General features: G+C 33.2%; 1 protein-coding gene across 1 annotated transcript in view; it reads right to left on the bottom strand.

Moving 5' to 3' along the window:
- Positions 1–20359, bottom strand: part of SI (sucrase-isomaltase) — a 91737-nt gene that overhangs the window by 6900 nt on the left and 64478 nt on the right. Inside the window, exons 33-44 of the mRNA XM_058556418.1 lie at positions 19958–20020; positions 14084–14200; positions 12692–12779; positions 11609–11747; positions 9024–9157; positions 7994–8028; positions 7788–7904; positions 5131–5279; positions 4274–4358; positions 4134–4190; positions 3404–3528; positions 847–935 (exon numbers count right to left, since the gene is read on the bottom strand). Of these exons, the coding sequence (XP_058412401.1) occupies positions 847–935; positions 3404–3528; positions 4134–4190; positions 4274–4358; positions 5131–5279; positions 7788–7904; positions 7994–8028; positions 9024–9157; positions 11609–11747; positions 12692–12779; positions 14084–14200; positions 19958–20020 (1198 nt within the window). The remainder of the gene's footprint in view (positions 1–846; positions 936–3403; positions 3529–4133; positions 4191–4273; positions 4359–5130; positions 5280–7787; positions 7905–7993; positions 8029–9023; positions 9158–11608; positions 11748–12691; positions 12780–14083; positions 14201–19957; positions 20021–20359) is intronic.

The raw sequence follows: 20359 nt of genomic DNA, 5'->3' as shown, positions 1-20359 counted from the left end.
TTAAATTTCAGTGAACTGCCCCATGAGAACTTCAGCTCCACACAGATGTCAGTTTTTATGACTGAAGTTTGTGTCAAGAGAGTGTTCAGAGCTCCCACGTAGCAGAGCTGGCACTGTTAACGGCAGCCAGTGAGCCTACCACCTACCAGCGTCTGCTTAACAGCGTAACAATCACCTGCGGGCATTTCGCTCAAAGACAGATTCTTGGGCCTCTCCCCAGATTGGTGGAATTTGCATTCTTTACAAACACCCCAGGTGATTCTGATAACAAGGTCAGCAGAGCACACAGCTGAGAATTGAGCAGTTTGGTCTGGAGGAACGGTTGTGGAGTAAACATAGATTTAAGTTTAAATCCTTAAACTTTTCATGTAAAAAAAATGCTGAATATCAAAACAAAACAATAGCCATAAATTCAGAGACCAAACTTATGTTTTGTCGCTGGACTATCTCATGTTTCAGAAGCATCCTTTATGCATCAATATGTGCACGTGGAACACGGTTTTGCTGCTCAGCTGACTTCATCCATACTGAGTGTCTGTTAAGTGATCGGCACTGAGCTAACTTCTGGGAATACGAAGATGATGGATATACAATCCCTGCCCTCACAAATCTCTCAGTTATATCTTTATCACAGGGATTACATATATTTAGGTTAGGAGGACAGTCTTTAAAAATCTGTAACACTATTTTTTAAGTTGATTCAACTATTTATTAAACTATTTTAGCTTTGAATAATATTATTAGCTTTTTATTCAGTTTCCAAAGTACATTAATAGGTAACATAAAAGTAATGTGCGATAATATATATGTCATCAACTACGTTTATCTACTAAGTGGAACACTCACCTATAGTTTCTCCATCATCCCAAAACAGAGACCCTTGTGCTGTATGATTGTCATCCGCCGCAACAATGAGCCTCATGTAATTTAGTCGACTAAAAGAAATATAATTTTACCAATGTTTATAGAGCAGCTTCCATACAATTATGATATGACATCCATATAATTATCCAAAGGAACACAAATAAGAATATAATTAAAGAAAATACAAACTGTTTTAGACAAAGAATATTAAAGGACTTTACTTTTTTTGATGAGTTAATGGGAATGATACAAACCTTAAAATCTGTCATATTTAATAGAAAATATCATGCATGTCTTTTGATCTCAAGGGTTCACCTACCGTGAAAAATCAGAAGTGGCCTCATTTATAATAATTAAAACTGTATTGTTTATTGATTTATTTATTCTTCTCTCTGGTAATCCTGTAATTGACTATTAAACATGAAACTATTTTAATAGCATATTTTAATCTCTTATGACTTAATCCTTCCTCACATTTCCAAATATAAATCACTGAATTATCATAAGAAATTGTTAATAAGAATGTGGAGAGTAGCTGACAAGTTATAAGTCATATTCTTGGAATGGACAATATCTCCCAAGTGTGTGCCTGCATAGGCCTATCTGTGAACTAAATATCTGCTTCCTTGCTCACTGTACAAGTGTCTTGGTGTTTCAGTCTCATATCGATAGTGAAGGATTTCTCAGACAAATTATGCTTAGCTATCTGCCTTTCCAATCACAAATGAAGGCTGTACTGCCATGCAAGTCACCTAAAATATCCAGAATATCTAGAATTCAAATCTCCACAGCAGCTTGATATTTTTCATGTAAAGATGTTAGCATGTCTTAGCATGAATGTATAAACGTATTTCAGTTCATAGTCACTGAGGTAGAAGCTATCTTATTAGCAACATTAAAAATCCAGTTTAACCCACAATTTTGCAACATATTTAAAAGTTGAGATTAAAAAGTTTTACGACTTGCATTCTACCCTGTATATATACCTAAACCGATATTCTATTTACTTTACCCCCTTACACACACACACACACACACACACACACACACACACACACACACGCAGAATAGCCTCTCCTCCTCTCTCACAACAAAAGGATTCTTCAAGGCACAACTTATGAATGGTCTTCTCCATGAAGCCCTCACTTCTCAGGTACAATCATTTTTATCCTCTTTAATTGATACCAAGGTAGACGATTGATAGAAAGGGATCTGGGTGGTTCCAGGAGATAGCGACTATTCACACCAACTGGGGCTGTCAGCATACAGATCACCAAGAGAGTGGATACAGCATGAGAAGAGAAGAGAAACAGGGACTGAGTCCTCTAGAATCTAGAGGTCTCAGCCAGGAATTTAGGGAGTGGGAGTACAGACTCTGTGACCGGTGTAAGAGATTCACTCTTACATCAGTCACAGGAGACATTGTGGACCCATGATCGCAGGTAGATTGGAATATTGCTGAATGAGAGGAAAAGAATACCAGGTAAGGAGCCCTGGGTCATAAAAGAGAGAGTCTCAGTCAGATGATCAGTTATTAATAGTAATAGATACAAAATCTGAGTTATCTTTCATCTGTATACAGGACAAGGCTGCTAAGAAACAGGTCTGGTTCTTCTGTGGACAGAAGGGGACTTAGTAGTTTGAGGGAGTAGTGATATTGTCAATGGATATCTACATTTTCATAGACTAAAGTGAGGTAGGGACTATTTCACAGGACTGACAGAGGAAGACAGAAAAAGGGTATGAGAAAAGATGGAAGGAAAGAGAAGTTCTCTGAGCAATATTTGCTCAAAGTTTATAAAAAGGTTCATTAAAACAATCATGTTTTCGTGAAGTAAATAATACTTCTTTCCACATGTCAGAGGCAGAGAAAACGATGAGGACTTAGGTGAGGCGTTTTGCATATTCAACAGAGGACATTAAGTTTCAGTTGGTATTTTGGTCTGGGAAACTTTCTTACTATAAGAGGGAATATCATGTTGGAAGATAATTTTCCATGAGTCTCTCAAGTTTCTCTGTATGTTGTGTACAGAGGCACTTACAGTTTTTCTTCTGAACTATCTTTTTAAAGGATGTTTTTAAAGCAAACAGTATTGGAAGACAGCGCAGTGTTTGTTTTTCAATTAATTGAAATTGTTTTTTTCTGTCCAGTATAATAAAGATAATGTCTACCTTCAGAGCAAAGAACGGACAAGTTTGCTTACAGCCCATTATACGAGAGTGAGTGTCCCTAAGCTTGGAGTTCCTTAGCTAAGACACAAACCTCTTGCACATGCAGCATCCGCTTGGGCCACTTCATGTCACTCCCATGAGACTTGGGGGACACGGAGAACTGAAGTAAACATGAAGCTCACGTTTCTTGCTATGCCATGAGTAAGAGAGACCTTTGTCTCTGACCCAGCCATCCACGAAACTGTGGCAGGCTAACTTGTAAGCTTGGAAGTAGGGTAAAAAAAATCTCAGACTCTGCACAGGTTTTGACAATTCTAGCATGATACACCTCAGAATTTAATCTGAGCTCTGTAAACACTTTGCTGACCTGTAAACTGTGTTTTGAGCAGGCTCTTGACACGGCAGAATGTAACCACCACGGACGTGTAGGTTTATTTTATCTAAAGGAGCGTCAAATACATTAAAAGTTTCTCTGATACCGATATCTTCGCCCTGGAAATGAGCAAGTTGGAAGGAAGAACAAAAGCAGCAAGAAGTGTAGTCGTCAGCAATATTGGTACTTGAGGGGTCACATTTATAAAATCAAATGATACACTTTTCAACTTAAAAAAGTAATAAAAACACAAAGTTTATTCAGGAAATCATGTCGTTTAAAGCATATACTTAGGCCTTAGTTTATCGATAGCCTTGAAAGTAATTTACCACGACTGTTTTTGTGGTGCACACATGCAGAAAATGCATGGGTTTTTGAAAGGTCACAAAAGCTATTCCTGACTTGCCATATACATTATTCTCGGAAAGATTGCAATACCTTTAATGATCATTTTGCATATCCAATAAGAGGCAATGACCTTTTGGTGTATAATGTGCACTTTCCGTGTTTATTTGGTAAAATAAATCAGTGACTACATAATAAACTATGGCAGAATAAATTAACTCTCTTTCGCTGTGTTAACTCGATTCAGCTATAATTAGCAAGAAATATCTTACTCTTTTTAAGTGGAAAGTAAATCAAACACGTCATTAATGAAAAGGCTAGAATCAAACTGTTACCTATTTCTGTTTAATCAATTCCCTAGAATTCCTTAATTTCTTACCGTATGGTAATCAAACCACCGAGCATTAGGGACGTAGCCTTCTACAACATCAACATTCTGGAATTTAAAGATACATTCATTAAGAACATATAAACCAAGAAAAAATTATTTTGTGAACAAAAATATGTGATAGGACTTACAGGTTCCAGTACAGCGGTAACCATAAATGCTGGACCCCACAAGAACTGCTTGAATATATCCCAGGTTGCCCTTTCATCAAAGAACCTTGATAAAATATTTGCAAATTATTAAATCAAAGAACTTGATCTCTTCTGAATACCATAAAATAATTATTCAATCACATTTTGGAATATGGACTTTTGTGTATTGAAATGAAAACCAAACTACCAAAAACTCAAAAAAATTCTATCACTTGGAATTCAATGTGCAGTAGTACAATACTGTATGAGTAAATCTAGACTATAACTAAAATTCCTGGCAAAATGCAGAGAATTGTGATGGACGAGTAAGACCAACTGAATGAGAAATCTCCTTTGAAGAGAACTCACAGAGGTACACATATTAACTTTGCCTAGTAGAAGATCAACAAACTAGGAAGAAAAAATTATAAACACTTTGAGGAGAATGGTGAGACAAGTGTGCTACAAGAATCTTGAAGAATCTTGATTTACTTAACTGCTGTAAACTTCAATTTAAATTCAATTATAGTATAGAGGTAATATTACTTATGTTCAAGAATATTTCAAAATACTCAATGTAATAAGGTATGTAAATTATCTAGAATAACAGCTGGTATACAGTAGTTATTCCTAAGAAAAATTATTACTTTTTAATAACTGATTAATGTTTCATTTTTAATACCATATATTAGTCTATTAGTAGATTTGCTTATATAAATGTTTACTAACCCAAAATGTGTACTAAAATAACAATGAAAAATTTCCAATTTAAAATAGTCTATGTTGTACTATAAGAGATTATTGAGTAAAATAAATGAAAGCTATCTCTCTGGTAGGAAAAAAATTTTTGCACTTACTCATGCAAAAGGGGTCGGATAACAGTGCCACCATTAGCATGAATTTCATGCAACTGTGTATAGAAATAGGGCAATAAAGTGTATCTAATATTTAGAATATCCCTTGCCATGTCAGCAAAAGTTTCATTCCAGGAAGCAGGATCTTGTCTCTGAAACAAAGCAAAATGAAATAGTCATAAACTAGTGTCCTTGTTTAAATCATAATTTTCAAATACATATTTGGAGAATCAAAAGTAGGAAATAATATTAATTAACTGTCAAGTGCTATAGACTTTCTTGACAAAAATTTTATGCAATAATATTCTATCTCATAAGATGGAGAGAGAGAGCACAATATTAATATTTTAATAGGAAAAATGCAAATTAAGCCTGTGGCTTGATTTAGTTTAGGTGAACATATGTAAAGAGCAGTTCACATTTGAATAAGTGACAAATATGAATAGGTCAACTATGGTGATACTCAGTGTAGGGGTGGAAAGGCTAGGAGAAAAATGAAATGCTCTACAAAAGTGGATTGAAATAAACAGAGGCATGCAGAGCACGTCACGGTGGCCCTGCACATTGTGTGTTCTTATGAGAAGCAAATAAATTATGGTACTAAAGAATTAATGGTTTAGGAGGAAGACAGGACCTAATTAATTGGATAAGAGAAAAGAATATGCCCAAGTCTGCTCTGGAATACAAACTCCAGGTACAAAGACTAAAATTGATACTGGAAAGATTAAAAGCCCGTAAAAAAAAAATGTTGTTGCACTTAATGGTTAAAAAATAATAGAAAAAGTGATTTGTATTTTATATTTTAATTTGTTCCAGGGGAACAAGCAAGGCTGCCACATAACTTGAGGGGGCAACGCTTGCAATATTTTTTGTTGATATCAGCAGGTACGGGGCCCTTAAGAGCTGTGTCATAGCTATGAAGATTCCAACTTTTCTAGACTTCAGGAGTAAGAAAGCTTGAATGAGGACTCAGTGTTATCACTGATATATGTAGTGTTACAATAGGCAAAACCTTTAAAATAAAATGGTCCAAGAACCATTAAGCTTTATCTGATTCTATTGCTACTTGTTTCAAAGTCAAGAAGAGGCAAAGATAGCACCTGTTGCTACTTGACTTCATTGATATTATCACAGTTTTAACATGTTGATACACAAGCATTTAATTCTAAACCCTACATTCCTAAATTCAGTTACATTACCTCATAATTAAAATTAAGTTGAGGCTTCTCTTCTGTAGATTTTTATTTAGAAATACTTCCTCAGTCTTTCCCTCCTCCATTTCATCTTCTCAGAAACTCCAGCCACATTCCCATCTTGAGGTCTTTCACTCGTTTCCCTCACGTGGATTTCTCCTCCCCCATGTATTTACATTGATTGTTCTCCCTCATTCAAGTCTCTGTTCTAACTCAGACGCTGCTTCATCCAAGAGGACTTCCCTGAACACCCCCTCTAAAACAGAAGGCCCGTAAATCTCTACCACTTTAGCTTACTCTGTTTTTCCCTCATTTATGTTATTCCCATCCATTTATTTGTACTTGACATTATATGTGTATATACAGAAAATATAAATATATTATATATATATAATTATCTATTATCTCTATCCTTTCTACATTATATGAATCACTAGGAGAGGGACTTTGTAAATATTAAATAGTAGACTCTCAATAAATACTTGTTGAATGAATCCCTGTCTGGGCTTTTACTGATTGATGCCCCACTCTACCAATATTACAGCTTTCTAAATTGCATTATTGACAGCATTATTATTTTTGTGTTAAAATATTCCTATTCCATCAAGTTATATCTCTATTGCCCAGCTTTCAAACGCTTCCAAAACATGGTCCGATACTGCCTTCTATTCTTGTACGGATTTTCATTTTCTAAAATAAATCCTCCTCTCTATTCTGACAAAAATTTCCTAGGAGTGACACAAACATTTCACAGCCCATAATGAGCTCTACCATTCAGTTACTATGGCTAGAACCCATCCTTCAAAGACCAGCTCTGTCTACAGCCCTTCCATGAGGTGCAATTTGATAATTTATCTTTCCTCTGCACTTTTTCACTGAAAGTCAATATCACAAAATTGAGCACTTAGATATTGCCTTTAATTGTTCAAACTTTTCCATAATTTTTGGTATTGTCTCCCCTCTCACTCAAAAAGTTCCTCCAGAAAATTTAGTCAAGTGTATAGTTGTGCCATCACACAGAAATAAGTTCTCATGATTCCCTTTTCCTTTTTTTTTCAATTTCTCAACTCATTTTAATATTTGCCTTTTAAATCTGCCCATTTCGTGCATTGATACTAGTATTTCAAATGACTTTTCACTTCTAATTATTTAGTTTGAAGCTGATTTTTTTATTGATCCATCCCAGTTTGGAAGAAGTTCCAGAGACAGTTTTTTTCCCCCTTGGCTACTCCAGAATTATACAGAACAGCTGTAAGTATGCCAGCTAACTAAGTCATGAACCCAGAAGTATAAAGAAGAGTAACCCAAGTCAGAAAATTCTCAAAGTGGTGGGCTCAGGTGTCCTCAGTAAATGTAAAGCAGTTCAAAGCATTCATCTGGAAATCAGCCAGGTAGGGTGAGTTCTATGCAAAAACTTCTAAGGTTAATGGAGACAAAGGAAGGAGAGTGAATACAGCAATTACATACTCTAGTATTTGCAATGTTGTGATTCCTTGCGTATGGATAAAATGCTCCAAGTTGCATCCAGCGGGTACAGAGCTGATATTCCGAATCGTTGAAGAAACCACAGATATCTGCTCCAGTCTAAAATATATTGTTATATTTACTTAATTTTAATTATTTGTTTCTTAATATTTACATGTTATGAACATAAAAGGAATAGAGCTACTTACATATGACATTCCAAAGAGACTAAATTCCATCATACCTAAAAAAATTAAGAAGAAAATATTAGAAGCTATTTCGTATATTTTGATATCTGCTTTCTTTCTATTTATGAAGATATTCTATTTCTAATAGCAATCTCTTATTCAATGAAGCATTTTTCAGATTATTAATACACTTCTATCATTTCTTCTTATAATATTCATACATTTTTTACTTTATAGTGTTAATGACATTTATAAAAATAAGACACTATACCCTTCCTTGACACTTTCAAGATGACATATTGAAAGCACAAAACTATTATGAACATATTATAGTATGAGAAGACAGTGGTAGTGGTTTCCTTGGTTTCCTTTCCTTTGTTTAAGATGAAAGGCTGTCTCTCTATTTTAACCATAGGCCTCATCATTTGAAACAAATTGAATTATCCTTATTAAATAAAATCTTCTGAGGAATGATCACCTCAATAAAATAGAATCCATGTGATTTCCCAGCTCTTCTTTTAAAGGAATATATCTAAACATTGATTAAATATTTTCCTTGAATCCTAACATAAACAGTAAAGAATTTTTGACTAGATCTGAAACAGAAAAGTATCCATTTCTCCTTTAAAATGATGATGTCTTATTTACTATTTATCCAGCCACTGTCAGAAAACTCTTTCAAAATTTGGTTTGAAATGTTTCATTATTTTGTATCTATGAGTGATTCCTGTTCCCTAGCAGTTAGAATTTCTACCCATTTCTATTCTTAATGTAGATGTTATCTTTCCCAGCTCCTGCCCTTTCCAAATAGGAAACTGAGACCAAAAGGGATGAAATTATTTTCTCAAAACAAATTAGTTGGTTATCATTAGTTTCTACGCAGCATTCTAGATCTTACTTTCTGTCTTCGTGATGCTGTTCATCATAAAATATGACGCCAAAAGCATATTTCTGAGAAGGACTTATAAAGTATATGAACTAGCACCAGCAAAAGTGAATACCTAACAGAAAATTCAAAAGAATAATGATAAAGAAGGTGACTCTCACATACCAATGATGGATTTGTCCATATTGTCCCATCGTGCATAGTTGTCTCCAAGCCAGTGTCCCCCCCATCTTCCGGCAGTAGGATACGTGGAACGAGAAATAACGATTCCTCTTTTGCCAGTTGTCTTCTGCACTGCACTAATATAGATGGAGAAGGTTCTTTAAGTTTTTACGTAAAGTGTTTCCTTCAGATATTTCTACTTATGACTATTTCATAAAAAACAAAGTATTTGATTTATGGTACCTATGTTGTCTTTTATTACAACTAGCTCTTTATAAGTTAGTTTTTTCTCATTATAATATAATATCCTCACAGGCATGAAGGACATCTTTCTTCCCTTCCAACATTTACCAGAATGACTTGCCTTTATTTATTAAGTCAATGAATACAAGTTAAGTCAACTACTGTTATTATCAAGTCAAGTAACAAATCATATGGTGAGTTTTTGAATGAACTTTATTCTACTTAAATGTGATCTCTTGAATAAAGATCTAAGCTCTAACTGTTGATTGCTCCAACCCTTTTCAATTATAACTGATCAACGCTTAATCTCCATATTACTCTGCAGAGAATCTTTGCTATAACACTCCTTGTTTTAGAGGATAGTTTAAGGAGAACAAGCCTTTCCCAGGTCTTAAAAGTAATTGTTTTATTTCAAGTATAGAATGTATCTGAAACCAGATCTCAAGAGAATAGATTTTACAAATTAGGTCATATTTTTTTTTCCTCTCCTCTTCAGTCTTCAGAGAGTGACTTTAATGACTTCCTATGCATTTTAAAACATATTCTAGTGTTAAGAATAATGCAATAATGCACTACTTTATATTATCTGCATCTTTCTTTCTCTGATATTACATTATAAGAGTATCTAAAACAGAACTATATTTCACTATTAATTAAATGTAAATAAAATGTTTATTTTTATATTACTCAAAATAAATTGTACATGATAGGGACTACAGAACTATCTCAGGAGAAAATACTTCAAATACCTAATTAGATAGACTTTACAACTCACTAACATGTTATCAACATATCTAATCATTTCCTTGTTATAGCATGAATCAGTGTTTGTACTGATCTGTTTACACATAAAAGCTCTTCAATGAGACCTTGAGATTCTTGAAGTTAAGGACTATGTCTTAATCCTCTTTCTATCCCTTACACCTAATACAGTGCTTGGCATATACAGGTAGCTCAAGAAATTTTTGAATTAATGAATATCCCAAATCAAAATTACAGGGAACTAAAAATGTTTTAAACACACACAGATGATATATTGAACCATCTGTTGATAATAGAGACGATACAGTACTTGCCAACTTAAAATTTACTACTTGTATGTATGTCTCTCTCTAAAAAGATCATCTAAGAAAACCGTCTTCCTTGCTTCATTTTCTATAACAAATATAAAGAATCTAAATGATTTAGGAACTTTAATATATTCAATATACATCACATATATTTGTTGACATTTAACAAAAAATGAATGTATATTTATATAAAGAATAAAAGAATTGATCAATCTAAAAATACACATGAAAATGTATATTCTAAGTTTAGTTAATTTGCAAACAAAATTAGTTTTATTAACTAATATAAAAATTATTTACAAGGATAGAGTTGTACCAAATTCTTAATATGTTCACATGCAAGAAATACATATTATTGAAGGATTTCTTCTTTTATACTGTATTTCTTTGCTTTTGCATAAATTCTTTACTGAGGCTTTACATTAATAACTGAACCTATGACTTGTTAGATTTCTCATTGACAAGAATTCTGCATAAAGTATTTTCATAATAATTTTCTCTTAAGGGAAATCTAACCTCTTGCATTAGAAGAATCTCCTCTGTAACCCTTCACAGAATATTTATTTAAGAAGTCACGTGCTGCCACTAAAAATATAATTTAAAATCCCATAACTATAAATATTTTCTAAATATTTCTGACATGTTCCAATTTTAGATTGTGTTTAGTCACAATGAACTTGGTTTAATTTTAACAAATACTTTTCGACCATAAGACAGTTTGTCCTCTGTTAGCAGTTGACTTTGGAAAATTTCGTTTATGTTTTTTAAACATAAGCTTTAAAGTTGTGTTACATAAGTATTTTTATTGCTTGCTTATAATTGTCTACATGAGCATTTTTTTCAAAAATATTAGAAAAATTAAGAAAATCTCCTAAACTATTGGGGAAAAAAGTGCTTCTAAAAGGAAAATAATGATTTTAGAAAACTATACAAGTATATTACATAGTGGATAATGTGAAAGGAGAATATTAAATTGAAAACTTTAAAACATTTTAAAGCTTCTAACAATAAATAAATATCTTCATTTTTATCACAGTTACTAAAGGTAATAATTTCAAATTATGAATGTTTAAAACAATAATACAAATGAGAGAGAAAGAGAGACAAAGAGAGAGAAACACAATTTTTCTAAGTGCCGTGAAGGACCAACTTAGTTACAGACTATATGAGGAAGGAAAGTGCTACCAGATAAGGTCAGCAGGGAAAGCCCCTTAAGTAGGTAACAGTAGATCTGACGTCTAAAGATAAGAAGGGATAATTATGAACAGCGCTTACTCATAAGTAGGTTTCATTTGTGACCATCCATAGAGATTGTGAACATTATAATGCAAAACAGATGATCCATCACTAAGAATCTGCTCGGTTTCCATACACAAAGTTCTGAAATGTAATCCGTCAGTTCTTTTTGTGAGTTCTGGGGAGAATCAATGAAAAAATATCAATATATTATAAAGTACCCTTTACTGAAATGCATACATCATAACTGTAAATTCTTTTCAGAAAAACATTTGGGAAAATGTTAATTGTTGTTTTAAAATATTATTGATATTTTTAACCATTTGTACACTTTGTCTATGCTAACTATAAATGAAAAAAATGGTCTGCAATTGTAACAATTGCATTCCAGTTGTGACTGAAAAGTTTTACTATATTCAGTAACAAAAATGTTACTAATTAACACGAATTAATGAAAACCTGAAAAATAAATGTACTCCTAAATGTCTACTATATTTTTTGCATTTGATGAGAAATGTTGATTGAATAGATTTTTATCAAAAATCCATTTGGTAACAAAAAGGCCTGGGGTTGAGAGCAGGCAAATGAGATAGTAACACTATCTTTTGATCCACTTTTGCTCAGTTGAAGATGCATTCTTTCAGAGTTTTGCCATCACTTTAGAGGTGAAGAGTTGACGAGGTTTCCCGCCTACAGAAGAGTATGAAGATGTATGATGAAGGTCTGGGCCTTTCCCTCCCAGGGCAGGGGCAACCAAAGAAGTGTTGTTAGTATTCTTTCAGTTTTTCCTAGTGAAGAAAAACTTTTTTAAAAATCTTTATAAAGATTTTTATCTTAAAGAATGTTGAGAATTTTCAAATCTAGGAAGATTCTTAAGAAAATCAAAGTAACAATTTCAAACAAATTGAGAAATGTGTTCATATATATAAAACGTGTTTCTTGATTTTTCTTCTCAAAACAGTGTTAAATAATGTTGTTAATGGGTTGAAGTGTGGTCCAGTGTGTAGATGGGTGGTGAGACCTGGGAATGTGAATCCTGTTCCTTGCATTGTAAGGTATATAAACTTGATTAATAAATAGTAATAACATGATAATACCAAAGGTAAAACAACCATATTGTACCTGGGAAATAAGGTGGATAATTTAGCTGATCATTTCTGCATTGATTAGAAGTTGTTCCGTTTACAAAGCTTGATGGCTCATTCATATCCTTAAAAAACAGAGAAAAGTAAACAAAAAACAAATTTAGAACACATATTATCAAAAGAACTAATTCAGAGAGCCAATAAATTTAAGTAGCATATTTGAATAATAGCACAATTACTCACTAATCTAAAAAGCAAAAATATAGAGGATCTCAGTGATACTGAAGAATTTAGTTTAGCTCAGTATTTCTTAACTTTTTTATAATTCATGCCTCATTTGAAAAACATAAAATGTTCTATTGTTCTCTGTAGATGTAATATACATATAAAAGTGAATTGTTTTTTATGTTTGCTAGACATGAAATTAAATTACAATAGTGTACATTCCCCCAGGTCTTCCCATGTCCTCCCTTCACTTGTAACAATTGCTTTTTATAAAAAGCAATGGTTTGTGGTTTTTAAAACCACAAGACATAGTTTACAAATACAGAAAACTTCAAAGGGTATCTTAAGCACACATTTCAGGATCTCAGTAGCCATATATAAAGGGACCGTCATCTAAACATTTAAAAGTAATTCCTCTACCTGAAAAACAGGTTATCTTTTCTGGATCAAGATATCATTCTTGGAATATATTTAATGGAATCCCTTATAGTACATACATTTATACATACATCAAATAAACCTGTATTTCCCATTAATTAAAAAAAAGCTATGCTTTATACAATTTTATATCCTCAAGGATTGCACATAACACCACTCTATAAAGGTTTCTTCAATTAAAATATAGTAAATTAATGCACATATGTTTAAAAATCAATGGAGTAAGAAATGTCACCTCCAAAAATCTAGAGAAGTATTATGTAAAATCTCCTGTATTAAATATTACTTGTTGTAAATTCTTTTTTATGCTATCTCAAAATTATATTATTAAAAATCTTATTACCAACATTTTAAACTTACACCTAAAATTAGATTGTTTGAAAGATAATTTTGCTTAATTTCTAAGAGATTATGATTTCTCATACCAAAGACTGACATTTAAGTGTGAGATTTATTCCCACTTTGAGGGAAAATAAAATTAATGTTTATAAGCATTAATGAATAGTTAGAAAAAGAGGCAATTTTGGTTCCTCTTCAAGTTGAAAATATTCAACTTGAATATTCAGGAAATAACATCCATATACATAAATTTAATTGTTAAAACTGTATTTTAGCAGTCCTTTGCATAAGAAAGTTCTATGTGAGAAATGAATGAGCTAATTTTCACAAAGAACACTTCATTGACATTATTAGAATCTTGTAAGAATTTTGCATAATCACTACACAATTAATAACTTAAAATATAAATTGCTCATAGTTTACTTACAATCCACAAGCCATCAAACTTCATCTTGTTATTGTAGAAATCTAAAATTTCCCTTGCCCACCACTCCGCTGTGGAATTCCTGAAGAAATCTGGAAAAGCTGCATGAGCTCTGGAAGCCTGTAAGAACAAAATTCAGACCCACATGTAGAAAGTCATAGAGAGACCATGTGTTTCTAAGTCAGACATTTATCTGTCCAATTCACAAGTTTTGTACAAGTGATAATGAAGGCAACCTGATCTCAACTTTAATTACATGAATGTGTACGATTTTTCTCCAACCACCACAGCAGTAATGGGGAGTAAAAAGAGAGAAAGACATACATGGAGAGAGAACAGCCTTTGGGTCCTCTACGGATTGTAAGGAAACAATTCAAAATACACAAAAATATACTTTCAATCCTTTTTAGAATGATAGAGAAGTTTTTTCTCCACTTCTTTTTTTTTTTTATATAATTTTATTTATTTATTTTTCCCCCAAAGCCTCAGTAGATAGTTGTATGTCATAGTTGCACATCCTTCTAGTTGCTGTATGTGGGACGCAGCCTCAGCATGGCCGGAGAAGCGGTGCGTCGGTGCATGCCCGGGATCCGAACCTGGGCCGCCAGCAGCAGAGTGCGCTCACTTAACTGCTAAGCCGCGGGGCCGGCCCATCCACTTCTTGAGAGCCCTATACTGCAGGTTTACTATTGTGGAGCATGATGGGGAAGGAAAGGGCCTGTTTTACTGATAAAAAATTTGTTTACCTAGCTTTCTGCCCTTCCAGAACCAATATATCATTCCACCACCCCCACCAACTGTTTCTCTTTCTCTCTCACATCTAATCCTTCTCACCTCAGCAGAGAAGAGGCAATTTACTACTTTCACTACTAAGAAAATTTTCTACTTGCCAGCCAAATATAAATTCCAAGGTCAGTTTGTGTGTTAGCAGAGGATTGACCTGCAGTAAATCAATTGCCTGAAAAACACAGCATCACTTGCACACTTTCCTGTCACACTTTAAGACCATGTAGTAACTGCCAGAACAGTCTTCTCCATCAACAGGACATGGGAGGGCATTGTGCATAGAGAAAATGTAGAGAGTAGGGATTATAGGGATTTACAAAACACATATATCATGGAGACTTTTAAAATTGAAAGAGACTTCATTTTATTATTTTCCCTAATAATTATATTTTACACATGAGGAAAGAAGGCTCAGTGGGGTTACATTCAATGAACGTTTTCTATGCTAGGATCTCCTGTAGATCACAATGAGAAACAGTAAGAAAGGTAACACAATATTTTTTTCTTAACTTCTATTGTTCTGCTCTTTCAACAATTTATTCACTTTCTGTTAATTTTATTGTTTTTAGGTGGCTGCTTTTATTCCTTTAATACAAATCATTGGTTATATCCAGAAATTTCTTCAGGTACATGTCATCCAACACTCTATACCTTTTGCAGAAGAGTATCCCAAGTGATTCTACATAAGCCACTGCAAACTGAAGATGCCCTCCAAAATCTACATAAAGAAGTCATGCCTTCCTCTCCACCATTGCCAATACTACCCAAGAGTAACGGGTAAAACTCAAACTGAGATAAAACTCTAACTTTTTTGCTCAACAATATAGTTTAGTAATTCCTTGATCTACTTTAGAAATAACTTGGTAAGTTTTAAGTAAGAATGCTCCTCCAATTTTTCACACTTATGTAAACTTGTATGATTTAATAATTACAATTTGATCTGCCTAAAAGAGTGATTGTCGACTCTTAGTTTTGTTGATTTTTTCTGTTGTTTTGATATTCTTTATTTCATTTATTTCTGGTCTAATCTTTATTAAATTTTCTTCCTTCTGCTAGTTTTGGGCTCAGTTCGTCATTCTTTTCTTAGTTCCTGGAAGTGTAAAGTTAAGTTGTGTATTTGAGAGTTTTCTTTTTTCAGATGTAAGCATTTATCATTATAACGTCCCTCTTAGTACTGCTTTTGCTGCATCCCATAAGTTTTAGTATGTTGCATTTTCAGTTTTCTCTATCTCAAGATATTTTCTAATTTCCCTTTTGATTTCTTCTTTAACTCATTTGTTGTTCAAAAATGTGTTGTTTAATTTCCATATATTCGTGAATTTTTCAGTTTTCCTTCTGATATTGATTTTAGTTGTATTCCACTGTGGTCAGACAACATACTTGGTATGATTTCAACATTCTTAAATTTGTTAAGATTTGCTTTGTGACCTAACAAGATATATCTTGGAGAATGTCTGCTGCTGTTGGGTAGAATGTTTTGTATATGTCAGTTAAGTCCATATGGTCCATAGTGTTGTTCAAGTCCACTGTTTCTTTGCTGATTTTCTGTCTAGTTGTTCTATCCACTATTGAAAGTGGAGTATTGAAGTCTCCTACTCATATTGTATTACTGTGTGCTTCCTTCACTTTTGACAAAGCTTGCTTTATATATTTAGTTGCTCTGACGTTGGGTGCATATATATTTATAACTGTTATATCTTCCTAATAAATTGATTCTTTTATCAGTATATAATGTTCTTATTAGTCCTCCTGTGTTTAAGTTTTTGGCTTAAAGTCTATTTTGTCTGATACAACTATAGCCACTCCTGCTCTTTTTTAGTTGCAATTTGCATGGGATATCTTTTTCCATCCCTTCATTTTCAGCCTATGTGTGTCCTTAAATATAAACTGAGTTTCTTGTAGATAGCATATACAAATCTGACAAACTGTTAGCTAGATTAACTAAGAAAAAAAGAGAGAAAATTCAAATAAATAAAATCAGATATGGAAAATGAGACATTACAACTGATGGCACAGAAATAAAAAGGATAAGAGACTATTATGAACAATTATACACTAACAAACTGGATAACCTAGAAGAAACAGTTAAATTCCTAGATTCATACAACCGAACAAGACTGAATCATGAAGAAATAGAAAATCTGAACAGACCAATTACTTGTAAGGAGATTGAATCAGTAATCAAAAACCTCTCAAGAAAGAAAAGTCCAGGACCAGATGGCCTCACTGATGAATTCCACCAAACAATTAATGCCAATCCTTCTCAAATTCATCCCAAAAAACTGAAGTGGAGAGAACACTTCCAAACTCATTTTAAGAGGCCAGTATCACCCTGATACCAAAGTCAAAGACACCACAAGGAAAAAAAATTATAGAACAATATCTCTGATGAAAATAGACGCAAACATCTTCAACAAAATACTAGCAAAACAACATTCAACAGCACGATAAAAGGATCATACACCATGAACGAGTGGGATTTATCCCTGTGATGCAAGGATTGTTCAACATACGAAAATCAATTAATGTGATGTATCAAATTAACAGAATGAAGAATAAAAATCACATGATAATTTCAACAAACAATGCAGAAAAACTATTTGACAAAATTCAACATCTTTTCATGATAAAAACTCTCAACTAACTAGAAATAGGAAGTTATCTCAACGTAATAAAGACCATATATTAAATGCCCACGGCTAATATCATACTCATTCAGGGAAAACAAAGTTTTTTCTCTAAGGTCAGAAATAGAGCAAGGATACTCACTCTTGCCACTTCTATTTAATATACTACTGGAAGTCCTAGCCAGAGCAATTAGGCATAAAAAGGGGGAAACAAGCATTCAAATCAGAAAGGAAGAAGTAAAAATGTCCCTGTTTGTAGATGATGTGATCTTATATGTGAAACCTCTTAAGAATACACACACACACAAAAAGAAACCTGTTAGAACTAATAAACAAATTCAATAAAGTTGCAGGATACAAAATCAACATGCAAAAATCAGTTGCATTTCTATACATTAACTGTGAACTATCTGAAAAAAATTAGCAATACAATCCCATTTGTAATAACAGCAAAAATAATAAAATATTTAGGAATAAACTTAACTAAGGAGGTGAAAGATTTGTACATTGAAAACTACAAAACGTTGCTGAAAGATATTGAAGAAGACACAAACAAACAGAAAGATATCCTGTGTTCGTGGATTAGAAGAATTAATATTGTTAAAATGTCCATACTAACCAAAGCAATATATAGATTCAATGCAATCCCTGTCAAAATCCTATTGGCATCTTCTACAGAAATGGAAAAAAACAATTCTACAATTCATTTGGAACCACAAAAGATCTTGAATAGCCAAAATAATCTTGAGAAAATAGAGTAAAGCTGGAGGCATCACATGTTCTGATTTCAAAATAACTTCCAAAGCTACAGTAATTCCAAAGCTACAGTATGGAAGTGGCATAAAAATAGACACATAGACCAGGGGCACAGAATGGAGAGGCCAGAAATCAATCCACACATATATAGTCAGCTGATCTTTGACAAGGATGTCAAGAATATACAATGGGGAAAGATAACGTCTTCATCAACTGATGCTGGGAAAACTGGGTATCCACATGCAGAAGAGGAAATTGGACCTTTATCTTACACCATATACAAAAATCAACTCAAAAGGGACTTAAAGACTTAAATGTAACATCTGAAAGTGGAAAACTTCTAGGAGAAAACATAGGAGGAAAGCTTCCTGAATTGGTCTTGGCAAAGATTTCATGGATATGACACCAAAAGCACAGGCAACAAAAGCAAAAATAGACAAGTGAGACCACATCAAACTAAAAAGTTTCTGCACAGCAAAGGAAACAATCAACAAAGTGAAAAGGCAATTTACAGAACTGGAGAAAATGTTTGCACACCATATATTAAATAAAGGGTGAATCTTCAAAGAATATAAGGAAGTCCTACAACTCAACAGAAAAAAATAAAACTAATAACCCACTCAAAAAATAGGCAAAGACTTGAACAGACTTTTCTCAAAAGAACACACACAAATGGCCAACAGGCAGATGAAAAGATGCCCAACTTCACTTATAACCAGAGAAATACAGGTCAAAACACAATGTGATATCTCCTCACATCTGTTAGGAGGGCTATTATCCAAAAAGCAAAAGGCAACAAGTGCTGGTAAGGATGTGGAGAAATGGGAATCCTTGTACACTGTTGATGGGAATGCAAAATGGTGCAGCCACCAAGGAAAATAGTATGAATATTTCTCAAAGGAATTAAAAATAGAACTGCCATATGATCCAGCAATCCCATTTGGGGGCATTTATCCAAAAAGACTTGAAATCAGGATCTTGAAGAGATACCTAACTCTCTTGTTTATTGCTGAACTATGCACAAGAGTGAAGATGTTGAAATAACCTAAATGTCCATGGATGGATGAGTTGATAAAGAAAATGTGGTATACAAATAAAATTGAATACTATACAGTTTTATAAAAGAAAGAAACCCTGCAATATGTGGCAACATGGATGAATCTTGAGGACATTGTGCTGAGTGAAATAAGGCCATCACAGAAAGACAAATACTACATGATTCCATTTACATGAAGTATCTAAAATAGTCAAACTCATAGAATCAGAAAGTGAAATGGTGGTTGCCAGGCGTTGAGGTGTGGGGGGTAATGGAGAGTTGCTATTTAATAGGCATAAAGTTTTAATTACGCAAGACGAGTAAGTTTTAGGGATCTGCTGTACAACGTTGTCCCTAGGGTCAAGAATGCCGTATTGGAAACTTAAAAATTTAAGAGGGTAGATGTCATGTTAAATATTCTTACCACAATAAAATATAATTTAGAAAAGTATTGGTTGAATTAAATAAGATAAAATGTAAAGTTGCATAACAGACTGACTGACACATCTTGGTATTTAGGAAAAAATAAATTTGATTTAAACATGGTCTGATATAGAGAATTAGAAAATAAGCCAACTACTTTTTTAAGGAAAGTATTCAAATTGAATTATTGGTCATAGTGATCATTAAATCCAAGTGCTGAATTTCTTTTAGTTATATAGTAAAACTTACATTAACAGCTTCATCTTCAGTTAGACTTTCATCAATAGTTATATTAGGTAAATCTGGCCAAACCTACAAAGAGAGAAAAAATTGGAAAACAGTTTAAAATAAATTCAGTATGATATGGCTGTGTTGTAAATAAATTATAAGAGAGTTTTGGAGGCATATTATAGACTCCAGATCCCCAGATCAGTAATTCCTTCAATTATTTTTTTCAGTTTGTGTTTTGGTATATGTATCATTTGCAAACTATCCCCATTTTCCATATTAACCTCCATACAAATAAGAAAAAGAATGTCAACGTTTGTGGTAGGTAGTGATTTTGAAAACAATGTATGTAACCAAAAGATCTGGTGAAGAAATCATGTGAAATGCATATACTAAATTTAATTTAATGTGGTATATTAAAAC

The sequence above is a fragment of the Diceros bicornis genome, chromosome 15 (genome assembly GCF_020826845.1).
Source record: "Diceros bicornis minor isolate mBicDic1 chromosome 15, mDicBic1.mat.cur, whole genome shotgun sequence".
Lineage (NCBI taxonomy): Eukaryota > Metazoa > Chordata > Mammalia > Perissodactyla > Rhinocerotidae > Diceros > Diceros bicornis.
The sequence above is the reverse complement of the archived record's forward strand: the minus strand, read 5'-3'. Positions and strand labels throughout refer to the sequence as shown.